Genomic DNA, 12,471 nt, shown 5'->3' with positions numbered 1-12,471 from the left:
TTTTTATACATATTTGCATATTCGACAGAATTCCTATCCCCTCATGTGCTGCAGTACGTCTGAGGTCATGCGCAAACCTCAAAAGTCATTAAAAAAATATCTGTGACCCTGTGCCCACCTGCCTAGCCCTGCCCACTTGTACCGAGACACATGCGGAAGTGCCAAAACGGGGCACATGTGCTCCCAAATGGTACTCCTGTAATTGCAGGAAAGATCAGTCACTTGTGCCCCGTGAGTGGAGATTGCGGAAGTGGGGAACATTCAGAAGCATCCCTCTTCCGTAGCGAAAGGGCTGCAGGTGTAGATTAGCCCTCAGTCTCTTAGCTATTATACTACACTAATGGACTGGACTTGTTCTCTAAACTGTCTTCCACAGTATCTTCTTGCCAAGATGATCCACCCTGAGAACGTTGGTTTTTGGGCAGATTAAAAATATAATAAATGAACAAATAAACATGAGCAAAGGACGCTGAGATAGCAGGAGGATTTGAAGACCCAAATATTCCATGGAGATGTTTGCTGCTGAGCTGAAGACTCCATTAGCCAATTACCTGCCACTACTGATACTGATAACTCTCAAAATTGCTGTACATGATACCCCATTTACAAGATACCTACACAATCCAGATCAGGTGCCCTTTGGAGAAATTAAGAGGCACTTACATGTCCCTAATGTTAGGAAGTATGTGGGAAGATATGATGGCAACCTCTAGTGGCATCCTTGGCAAAAAATAAATAAAAAATGGTTCAACTGTATGGATCCTACTCCAAATCTAGAAAATAAGCAGCTTCAAAGGCTACAGACAAGCACACTCACCCATCATTGTACATGGTAAAGGAAGCCTCTGTGCTGTCATAGGCTGCACATGCAGGAATCCGGATGCTCTCTGGGAAAAGCAGACGAAGATGTGGTAGCTTGGCATGCAGGACCACAGAGAACTCTCCTTCCGGCTTTTCAAAGAGGATGCTGTCTTGATATTCCTTCTGCATAAGGAGAGAAGTGAGAAGAGGGCAATCAGGCTGAACTCCTCCTCCACACCAAATGCAAAGTACAGGCAGGCCACGTCTACATGCACACAGCAGGAGACGGGCATTCATGCATCCTGAGAGGTAGGTAGAGGACTGACTGAGCATGAGCAGCTGTGCTAGCAGTAATGAGATCTATTTACTTCTTTAAATTATTTCTGCCCGCTTTTCAAATAAAATGTCCAAAGTGGGTAACAATAAATTCCGATATAAAAATCACATAAAAATTAAAAGCATACAGCGGCATTAAAAACCAGGAGAAGACGCTAACAACAGCAGGCATAGTCATAAAACATCTTGTGATTAAAAGAATCTTCAAACGCTATCTAAAACCAGGAAGACAGGGAGCCAGTTGGACTTCCTGCAGGAAAGAATTCTTCAACTGTGATGTCACCACTAAGAAGGCCCTGTTCCTGGTACTGTCCTAGTAGATCTTAGATAATGGGCCTGGATCTATCTTAAGGCTCGAGCAAGTTCATATGGGTGAAGACTGTCATTAAGATAAACTGGTCCCAGGCCATTTAGAGCTTTAAAGGGTATTACCAGCACTTTAAATTGAGCCCAGGAATGAATTTCACCCATAGTTCATTAGCTGCTATATTTTGTAGGGTTGCTGAATAATTTCATTGTTATCTTTTCTAGGAAGGGTTGTGCAGATGGAAGGTGACATTAACAATGTTGTAAGTGGTATCAGTATTTTGACTATATTCAAGAGGCTCTCCCCTGTTTCCCCCAGATTTGCATTCCTTCAGGTTATGGTGAAAGGAAATCTATGCATTTGTGACAGCAAACCAAGAATTTTTGGGGGGAAACAGCAGGGGTACATAGGGACACAGGTCCCAGAAGGAGCATCACATCATCTCAGTCCCCACGCAGTCTAGCCAATTCAGTCCCTATCCTCTCTTTCCTTCTCAGCCAAGTGAGAGGAGGAGACAAAGGGAATGCTGCTGTAATACACAATTATATTAGTGGCTTTGGAAGAGAGGTAAGCACATCCCTGGTTTACCTTTTCTAAAGGGCGGAAAATGATGGGCAAAGTTAAGGACATCCCAGGACTCAAAATTATTGGCTGTGGGAAAATGGTGATGAAGAAACGTGTAGTAGGAGGTCTGGAACAAATCAGAACAAAAAGACCATGGAAATGTAAAACAGAAGTGATGCTAGGAGACTATAAAATGTACAAAACAGTCATAAGTTTTCCGCTCTCAAGTTGAGAAAGATCTTAAAACCTCTGAAGACAATATTAATAAAATGCTAATATGCTGATAAGCTGCATAGCTGAAGAAGTACACAGTACAATAATAAGCATAATTGTACTAACAATTTAATAAAGCATACAAGAAGTCCAAAGGTCAACAGGAGTGCTGAACTAAACTGTGGCGGTAGACCAAATTGCCCACCACTACCAGGCCCTCTGTGGGCTGGATTACTTCAGTGGGCTTCTCCTACCAGCACCACCAGTTTCCTTTCTCAGTGTTTCTCCCAGCCAGTATCATCCCAGCGCCAGCCATGTTCCTGGTTCCACACAGTGCGAGTCATCTCCATGGGGCCAGTGCATGCTGCATGAAGCCACTCAGCCAGCACTGGGAAGAGCCCCTGCTCACTCCAGCACCAGCACTGCTTGCTCACATCCTTGCTATCGTCTTTGATCATATACCAGAGATAACATTGGAAATTCCCCTCTGTGCCACTCTCCCTCCCCACTGGATGTGCTGGGTGCAGAACCTGAGATTAGTGATAACAGCAGGGATTCCTCCAGTGGGCGAGGGGATCTTGGAGGAAACCAAGGAGGCTCCACAGGTCAAGATGTGGTCAAATGAGGCCCACAAGCTGGAGGTTCCACATCCCTGTAGTTGTCAGACTTGTTTTAAGAGATTTAAAAAATATGGGTGGAAAGCCTATGCACTTACTGGGGAGAAGCCCCACTGAATCCAATGGAAATTACTTCTGAGTAAACATGCATTGGATCAGTATGCACAATATCCAAGTAGGATTTGGGCTAAGCAATACCCCATACTACATGAATACAATTGTGTAATTTGAAATAGCTGCACAGCTTCAAGTGAAAAACATCTTGTATTCAGCAGTGTTTTACCAAACATAATTGGGTTGAGTGGGGCAGGTCTAACAAGCATCAACATTAGCTACTGCCCCAGTAAAAAGAAGCTGAAGGTTAGAGACATGTCAGCTCCTTCTATCTCAGATGTGTGTGACATACCTGAACCTCAGCTTCTGGGTTTTCAGACACACATTTCTCAAAATTAGGTGTCTTGTGAATTCTTTTCCCAGACACCATCCTTGCCAGTTGAGAGTGTTAACTACTTCAATACCCCAGAAAATAGACTTCCTGGTTTTCTTCACAGTGGAATCTGTAGAGCTCTGCATAGATACCATCAGCTTCTGACAAAATAAGGAAAAGCAAGTTGCAATCCAGTTCGTTATTGAATCTGGAGGAGAAGCTATTCAAAAAATTAACTGAAGGAACTATGTCCCCTGTTTGCCACCAAGTACACTGGAAGAGCTAAGACAATATCAGTGGAAACTAAATTATTCGGATTTCAAAGTGGAGGACAATGAGAACTCTTACCTTCTGCTTGGTACCACCATGATGGAGTCTCTGAAGGGGGTCTGAGCTGGTTGAGTATCTCTGCATGTGAGTGAGCATCTTTGCATCTGGGAGAGGCAAATAATATGTTAGTGAGCCAGAAAATTTGTTTATTCTCTTGATAAATAACATTGTAAAAAAAAGTTTGTTCTCTTTGTATAAAATACCTCCACTTAGCGTTTGCTCCTTATTATCGACTGTTTAACTGTTGTGTAAACACTCCTTATTCAGCCGTGTCAGTTTGTTAATATAAACTGTATCAATGTTATTTCATGTTTCAGTGATGATATTATATGCATAGAATTTAAAAATTGATATATGTAATAAGAAGTATTCTCTTACCCCAGCTTTGAAATTTATTATAGACTAGTAGTTGTGTGCCTTGCGCATTATATATTTGTTGGACTACAACTTCCAGCATCCCCCAGCCAGTGTGGCTGCCGAGAGGATGCTGGGAATCTTAGTCCAATAGATCTGGAGGCAACAGGTTGGGGAAGGCTAGTATTCCTGGACAGGGATAACCTGGCTACAGTAGTGCAAGCGCTGGTAACTTCCCAATTAGACTACCACAATGCACTCTATGTAGGGCTGCTCTTGAAGATGACTCAGAAGTTGCAGCTAGAGCAAAATTCAACAGCTAGACGGCTGACCGGAATATCCCATAAAGACCAGTCTTAAAGGAATTGCACTGGCTGCCAATATGCTTCTGGTCGGAATTCAAGGTACTGGTGGTTACATTAAAGCCATAAAAGTCTTGGAACCTTGATACTTGAGGGAGTGACTCACCCTATGTATGTCTGCCTGAGATTTGCGATCTCTTGGAGGAGCCCTCCTCTGCGACCCACCAGTGCTAAACATACATTACGATGGCACATGGGAGATGACCTTCTCTGCAGTGGCAAACGGGCTGTGGAATGCCCTCCCCTTAGACGCCTGACTGGCGCAGACACTGGGTTCGTTTTGGCAACAAGTTAAAACATGGCTTTTTATCAAAGCTTTGAGGGCTAAATTTGCCTAAAGCTGCACATAGTTTTGTTTTTATTGCTTTGAAGAAGAAAAAATACTAGTATTAGTTAAGGACTTAATGCATGTTTAGCTGTGTTAATTATTGTTTGATATTGTTTGTATCTATTTTATCTGTACGCTGCCCTGAGATCTCAATGATATCAGGAGGGATACAAATGTTTTAATAAATAAATAACATAACACATCGTCAACTATTTGCTGCAGCGGAAGGGCGCCTGCGATCTCGGGCATTCCCAGTGTGCCATTAAGATCAGCAGAAGGAGTGTCCTGCAGGCAAGTCCAGCGCGTGCATGTGGCACTTGAGCAGCCGTGGATGGGTCCTTGGATAGCCCCCAACATCCCATGTGCCCCAGCCAGGCCCCATAAACTCTCTGGGCGGCCCTACCTAATCTTCACCGTCTCGCCGGCTGAAGAAAGGGAAATCCTAGAACAGTGGAGGAGGAGGAAGATCAAAGCCGGCGAAGGACCCGAGACGCCTGCGTTACTATGGAAACAAAACGCGGAAGTAGTTGTGGCGTCTCCCCGGGCAACCAACTACGGCAGCCGAGGAGGAACACTCCCTTTTTTATTGTTCTCATTATAATAAAGGGCGGTCGGAGTGTAGAGGGGGCGGATGCAGCACGTTTGGAGGCAGGGCAGTAGGCGAGGAGAACTGGGAGGCAGCTTAAGTTAGGAGGTAAAGAGGATGGGGAGCCTTTCACGCTCTGCATGGCGTTGTCCAGCAGAGCAGGCTCAAGTTACTTTTCCGACTTAGTGGAGAGGGAGCCTGTCGTGCCCGCTATTTTGTGTTCTCTCCTCTGCGACCCTCTTGCTCGCAACAATTTTACTCTGGTCCGTAAGTGACTGGAGCCAAGGAGGGAGAAGGAGAATCACACCTATTCCCCTCCCTCTTTCGTTCTAAGTGTCAGAACAAAGGAACAGTTTTATGCCCCAGCTGAACGGATTCAGCACCTTGGATAGCTCCCTTAGAGTTCTGACTGGGACCCGAAGCAGATTCACAGCACAGTGAAACAGGAGCCTCCAGACTCTACCGTTCCCCACCACCTCCACCTTCAAGCCTTTTCCGAATTAGCCCTGTAAATCTTAAATTCTGCCACCATAGGAGGCTGCTTTATTAGGCTCGTGGCTGCAGCTTTCCCATCTTTGGAGTAGTCCTCTTAGCCTAATCCAGCATAAAGCTGGTGAATTGGAAACTATGTTTTGCACGGTTGAACTGTGGCTGCTTTTAAAATATTTATTTATCTATTTACTTAACAGCTTTTTTGAGTAAGTGCATATCTAAGGTGGTTGACACATTCAAAGTTTCAATCGCTTGCTTTTCCCTTTCAAGAACTTACACTCTTATGATTTTGTATTATTATTATTATTGCTGAGTTTTATTAATTATTTATTTTATGGTTTTTTAAATATCTTACTGTATGTTCATATTTGAAACCTCAGGGGGCGGGGTTACTCTGAAAAGTGGTTTACAAATATTTAAAATAAATGGATGAATTAAAGGTTATATCTGCATTCTTCTTCATGGTAGTGGATTGTCTGAAGCTTCTATAAGTGTGTTGCAACTTGGGAACCCTAAATCAGAATTGTTTTATCTCCTGCATTTGTCTTTGACCCAGGCAATTCAGTGCTGCTAAAAGAAATGCATTTAGAGAAGGTTGCTCAAGACTCAATTAACTTCCCTCCCTCCCTCCCTCCCTCTCTTTAGGAATAGAAATGCAAAGCAGGTTTTATTGTTGTTGTTTTAAAGACACTTCTGAAGAAAAAAGCATTCTAAAAATATCATCAGTAATTTCATTACTGGAGAAAAAATTGGAATGCTTTCCTACTTGTTACCACTAAATCCAGTATTTGAGTGAATTTCACAGTAACTTTGGGGGCTGAAACCTGATTTACCAGACAACATTTGGAGTATCTGGCCTTAGCTAGACCTAAGGATTATCCCAGGCAAATGGAAGGGTCGTCCCTGCCTGCTCCCAGGATCCCCTGTGTGTCATTTGGATGCACAGGGATGATCTCAGGACAATCCTGGGATATAGGCCTGGTCTAGCCATGGCCTCTGTTTGCTTTGAGCATGTTCTTCCCTGACTCACACAGATTCCTATACACATACACAACATTAGCATTTATCAGCACTGCCTGTACAAGGGAAATCTATATCACAAAAACATTTTATTAGGCAGTGGAGAACTTTTTGGTACAAGCTGGACTTGTACAAAAGGAACAGGCTCAATTTGAACTAAAATGGAGCCAGTCTGCTGGTGCTTGATATTTAAAAGGCAATATTTAAAAGGCAAGTAAGACATGATAGAGGCTTGTTAAAATTATGAATGGTATGGAGAAATAAGTTTTTCTTCCTCTCTTATAATACTAGAACCATGGGTCATCCAATAAGACTGAATGGTGGGAAATTCAGGACACACAAAAGAAAAACTTCACACAGGACACAGTTAAACTATGGAATTTGCTACCACAAGACTTGGTGAAGACCATCAACTAAGGCACAATCTTATGCATGTTTAGACAGGAAAAAAAATCCTACAGTGCTCAGCATTCCTCACTATTGGCCATGCTGGCAGGGACTTCTGGGAGTTGAAGTCCAAAACACCTGGAAATTTACCTTTTGCCCACTCCTGGCCTATTCTGTCTCAGTTCCATCAGTCAGTTTATTTCTGTCGACCCCTTCCCACCCATATTTCCAATCCGTAGGGCCATTTTAAACAACATGAGCCTTCCATGGATAGTGTAGAACAGACCATCCCCATAATGACACTTTGTGCAGTGGGTATCCTGTTGAAATGCCTCCTTACTTCTTTGCCTCACCAGTCATGTTTGATGATTGCTTTTAAAGCAACAGACTTAAAAGCACAAACCTAAGAGAATAGTATGGGGGAGCACAAAGAAAGTCATGACCAAAAGGGTCAAAACCTCTTGCAGGGGTGGGGAGCATATAAGCAAGACAGCCTTGAGGCAGGAACTGATCTGTGGAGCCAGAGCAGGGAGTTCAAGCATGGGATGATTGGCGGCAGGGTGAGGGCTAAATTTCACCTACCAATTTGAACCACTCAAATCTTTGTAGGTTTCTAGTCATAATCTAAATGTGTGTCAGCTATGGTCTTGGCCTTTCAATATTCAGTTCTACATGTTTTCTGCAGGGTCAGGTGATAAAATGCAAACTTAACCAAAGCTATCTTGGGATGCCCCTAGAAGATAGAGGATGGACTGTTCTATACATAGCCAACATCTTCTCTCCCAGATATACTCTTATAGGACCAGCCCTACCATTAGGCAGAGTGAGGCTGCTGCACCAAGTAGATGATTTGGGCTCTTGTGAAAGGGTAGCAAATAATTAGTTACTAACAATGCAATCCTATTCATGTCTACTCAGAAGTAAGTCCCACTGTGTTCAATGAGGCTTACACTCAGGAAAGTAAGTATAAGTTTGCAGTCTTAATGTATCATTGTATTTTTAGTGTCAGGGAGAAGCAGTGGCCAGTCTTGACTTGGGGAGGAAGGTGTCACTTGCTATTTTGCCTCAGGCAGCAAAATGTCTTGGGCCAACCCTGCAAGTCTTAGAAACACCATTTGGGGCTGGATGATTTTATAACATAACCCAGGGATTTCAGATCTATTCCTGCTCTCTGATAGCAAAAGCCCAAGCTACTGTGTCTGCATCTCTACATTCCAAGTCCTAGAGAGAGATCTCTGGGCTCTAGAAACATCCTTGCAGGTGCCCTTGATGCTGTAGAACTGCATTGGTTCTGAGGTATGTAGAGAGAAGGGTAAAAAATGTGTCTTTAATGTGGTATGTCTGTTTACATTTTGAGTCATGTTGCTAAATGACCATAAATCAACCCCATTCCCTCTCTCCAGTACCAACCCCCACCCCACAATGGGATAGGTGCCCAGATGCAGCAGAAACAACCTCATAAATAAGAGCCACTAAATAACATGCTTTATGTAGCAGCAGGAAGCCACAAACAGACTCGGCATGAGCTGAATGCCACCATCCATCACTTTAATGGGTGTACTCTGGAAATTAAACCTGTCATGGCCCATCAAGGGGAATGTTTCAGCCTGGGACATCCTGATATACACACTTCTAGCATCTTTTTCTCTGCCTCATGCCACCTTCCCCATGTGCTTCCACTTAACCTGTGACCTTTGATACTCTGGTGCTCTGATGTCAGGCCATGAGGTTGGTTGTAAGGATGTGATACAAGAATCCAACGGTGTTATGCCTGAGAGGGCAGCTATTGACTGAGTGTTATAACCCTGTCTCTAAGGCAGTCTCCCCCAACTTGGTGCCCTCCAGATGTTTTGGACTACAACTCCCAGTATTTCTGACCATTGGCCATGCTGGCTGGGGCTGATGTGAGTTGTAGTCCAAAACATATGGAGGGCACCAGGTTGGGGAAGGCTGCTCTTGGGAAACTGTCTGCTGAAGAGGACAAGTGGAGGCACAGTTGTGCCAACCTGGGGAGCAGGAGGCCTTCCTGGACTCAGGATGCCAAAGGACCATGTCCCTTGTTCTGTCTACCATGAGATGAAAAATACCCATGCCTGAATGGCAGGGACACAAGCTGCTGGCTTAACTGGAAGAATCTGCATAAAATTTGTTTGGGGGAAGGACCCTGAAATTGAGAACATCCCTTATCCTCAGGAGCATCATTTATTTGAATCTAGTTGTAAAGCTGCCCATCATTACCCTTGCAAGGCCCTTGATTCTCAAGATGTTCATGATCAACTGGGTTTGCATGGAACTCTGCAGAACATCTGTTTTGTGCAAAATGTCTGTTAGTCTTTTTAAATGCATTTGGACCACTCTCCCCACTCCTTTAGCATGATATATAAGCGGTGGAGAATATGTGTTTGATTACAGCTCCCATCATCCCTGATGATTGGCCTGGTTGGCTGAGGCTGGTGGAAGTTGGAGCCCAACAATATGTGGACAACCACAGGTTCCCCACCCCTGTAGCCACTAGAACAATCTATTAGGCCTGCTAGTGTGATATCTCATTAAGATGTTATGGATAGGGGAATAGCCTTGCCATGGAGAGTGCTGCTACATGTTGCCCCCCTTTTAATGCAGGGTAATAGTTACCAGATCCTGACCCGGAGAGAGTGTCTGTACCTTTAAGAGTTGCATTGCCAGGAAACTTGCAGCTCCCTCTTTCACTACAACACTTTGACATGAAAAAGTGCACCCAGTAAACTGCTGACTTCTATGAAACTTGTAAAGGTACCAGAACCCTCTTAGGATGTTTTGGATCAGTCTTCCCCAATTGGGTGTCCTCCAGATATTTTGCACTTCAATTCCCATCAGCCCCAGCTGATTCCCAGAGAATGCTGGGAGTTGCCCTTCAAAATTTTTAGAGGGCACCAGGTTTGGGAAGGCTGATCTCAGACTTTTCAGCCTAAACACAGAATAGGGGGAAATGTACAGACACTTGTCATGCTGCTTTCTGTAATGTCTTTCTTTGTTTACATGCCCCTGTGCAGGCTATGCACAGGTCTTCATTTAGGGAACTTTTGTCCCAAATTTCTGAAGCAATGGGTGAAGAGACACGGAGCTCAGTGTGACATCTAAGATTCCAGTGTCTTTCTTTTCTTTTTGGACAAACATGACTAAGATCAGGCAGCAAACGTTCAGAAAATAGGAAGGAGTGAAATTGCAGAGCTGTTTTATTTAATTCTTGAAGTTATTTCGGGCCAGTAGTTCCATGGAACACAGAACTTTGATACAGATAGATCACAAGTGCAGTAATTTACGGAAGCCTCTGTGTGTCACTGTTACTCTGCAGAGCCTCTGCCTGCTATAAACTAGACTAACTGCTCATAAATTCACGGCCTGAGTCTTTAGACAGGCCTCGCTAGAAAGTTGAAGGCACTTGTTAGGGAAGTTTTCTCCCTGTTCTGCTTTGTAATACAACTCACATCATGTCCTGACATTGTCACTGCACTGCACATCTCCCTGATGAAGCTCTACACCAGGCATGGGGAACCTCTACCCCACGGGCCTAATCCGGCCTGCAGACGTTCCCATCCAGCCCACAGAGGCTTTGGCAGAAGTGAAATAATGTACAGCATCATAGTGTGAGGAAACAAGATCAGTTGTGCTACACGGACTAAAAGAGGAGAGCTGGAGCTATGTGGCTTTTCATTGAAACCAAATTTCTTGTCTTGGAAGTAGTTCTCTCCCCTCCCACAGCCACCCCAGTCAGTTGTACTGTGTAATATTTCATCACTAGATCTCCAGCTTCTTGGGATCATCGTACACCTCTGAGGGTTCCTTCTCTCCTTTATTTCTGTATGCTGAAAGTTTGCAGCTCCTCTGAAAAGTGAGAGCAACCGTCTCTTTTAGTATGAAACACACACATTGGAATTCTTCCAAGCACCACTGTCTATGCTCATGACCTTAGGGCCAGACTAGACCCTAGTCATTAAGGTGCTATTTGCATTGCAAGGGAGGTCTCCATTGGCAGGAGGAGGGTTAAACACTGCTTCCCCTCTTCTTGCTCTGCTGATGCCGCTTGGGCTCCCCATTGGCTGCTATTTACATAACACACAAACAAACAAAAACCCACATTAATTGCATTCACACAAGTAACATCATGTCTAGTTTGGCCATAAGATCAGATGGAGTTCCACTAGTCCAGTATTCTTTGCAAGAATCCAGCAGCCATCAGGCACTAGGTGGTCGCTTCTGCCCACCCCTGCTTTATAATAACAGGAATATTTTCAGTATTGTATTGTACAATTCAGCAGGTATTTCTTCTGTAATTATTTCTTCTTTATAGGTGGCCATGGTTTACAGCACTTGAGCCAATACATTCATTTATCACCATTATATTTCTTCTTTGTGTGGAATGGATGTCATTGGCCACTTAATATAATGTAGTAATCAAATTAGAGGATGCTATTATGTGTGCTTGTTTGTGAGTAGTCTTTCTTCCCTGTCTTGCTTCTTCCCCCCATCCCACCAATACAGACTGGTGTTGGGAATGGTGTTTTTGAACACGGATATGTGAACAGAGGAATGACTCCCTACTATTTCTCTCTTTGTGAAGTATTTTTCACTACATATCTCTCCATTGAATAGCAGGCTTGGATACTCAGAACTAGCTGAGAATATCAATTGGAGAAAGGCTTGGCTAGTTCCTTGGATGCATGACTGATAGGGATATACAGATTTTATTAAATTCATTCCATCTGTGTTTCGTGGATTGTCAGGCATCTTTTGTTCTTTTGTCCACTCATTCATGGAATCTGATTCTCTCTCTCTCTCTCTCTCTCTCTCTCTCTCTCTCTCTCTCTCTCTCTCACACACACACACACACACACACACACACACACACACACACAGTTCATTCCTGTTTTCACTTCTGCAAATGTGTACTTGTGCAAGTGTGCTTTAGCATAAGTGTGCATTAGCACTAATGAACACTCCCCCAAAAAGTTCAAAAACCAGTCCGACTCAGAAATAGCCAGTCCAATGCAGAATCCACAAGTCAGATTCATAGAAATCCAAACTCATTTGGATCTGTTGTGGATTTCTCTGCCATGCCTAGTAACTGAACTGTTGGCTCCTGGCTAATGTGTTGCCAAGTGTTCAGCAGGATGGCTGACTGCTTGTGGGGAAGGAAGCCTTTATTAGTTCTGGAACAAGTGGAGTACAGGTTGATGAATGAGTTGAGGCTGGGTGACTAATGTAACATTGTGGCTTTTGAGGTTTGTAGCTGAATGACATAAGGTAGGTAAAGGTTAACTATCTTAATGAACTGACCCTTGCTATTTTGGAGGCTTTTGGATCAGTC

The 12,471-nt window shown here is 43.7% G+C and overlaps 2 protein-coding genes across 2 annotated transcripts in view; one reads left to right on the top strand and one right to left on the bottom strand.

The window, feature by feature from the left end:
• The window catches only part of CFAP65 (cilia and flagella associated protein 65), a 38,329-nt gene extending 34,638 nt beyond the window's left edge, over nucleotides 1-3,691 (bottom strand). Inside the window, exons 1-4 of the mRNA XM_063116772.1 lie at nucleotides 3,608-3,691; nucleotides 3,245-3,405; nucleotides 2,033-2,135; nucleotides 818-984 (exon numbers count right to left, since the gene is read on the bottom strand). Of these exons, the coding sequence (XP_062972842.1) occupies nucleotides 818-984; nucleotides 2,033-2,135; nucleotides 3,245-3,405; nucleotides 3,608-3,691 (515 nt within the window). The remainder of the gene's footprint in view (nucleotides 1-817; nucleotides 985-2,032; nucleotides 2,136-3,244; nucleotides 3,406-3,607) is intronic.
• The window catches only part of ZNF142 (zinc finger protein 142), a 411,120-nt gene that overhangs the window by 6,645 nt on the left and 392,004 nt on the right, over nucleotides 1-12,471 (top strand). The window lies entirely within an intron of this gene.

Source organism: Elgaria multicarinata, chromosome 2, assembly GCF_023053635.1.
Source record: "Elgaria multicarinata webbii isolate HBS135686 ecotype San Diego chromosome 2, rElgMul1.1.pri, whole genome shotgun sequence".
Lineage (NCBI taxonomy): Eukaryota > Metazoa > Chordata > Lepidosauria > Squamata > Anguidae > Elgaria > Elgaria multicarinata.
The sequence above is the reverse complement of the archived record's forward strand: the minus strand, read 5'-3'. Positions and strand labels throughout refer to the sequence as shown.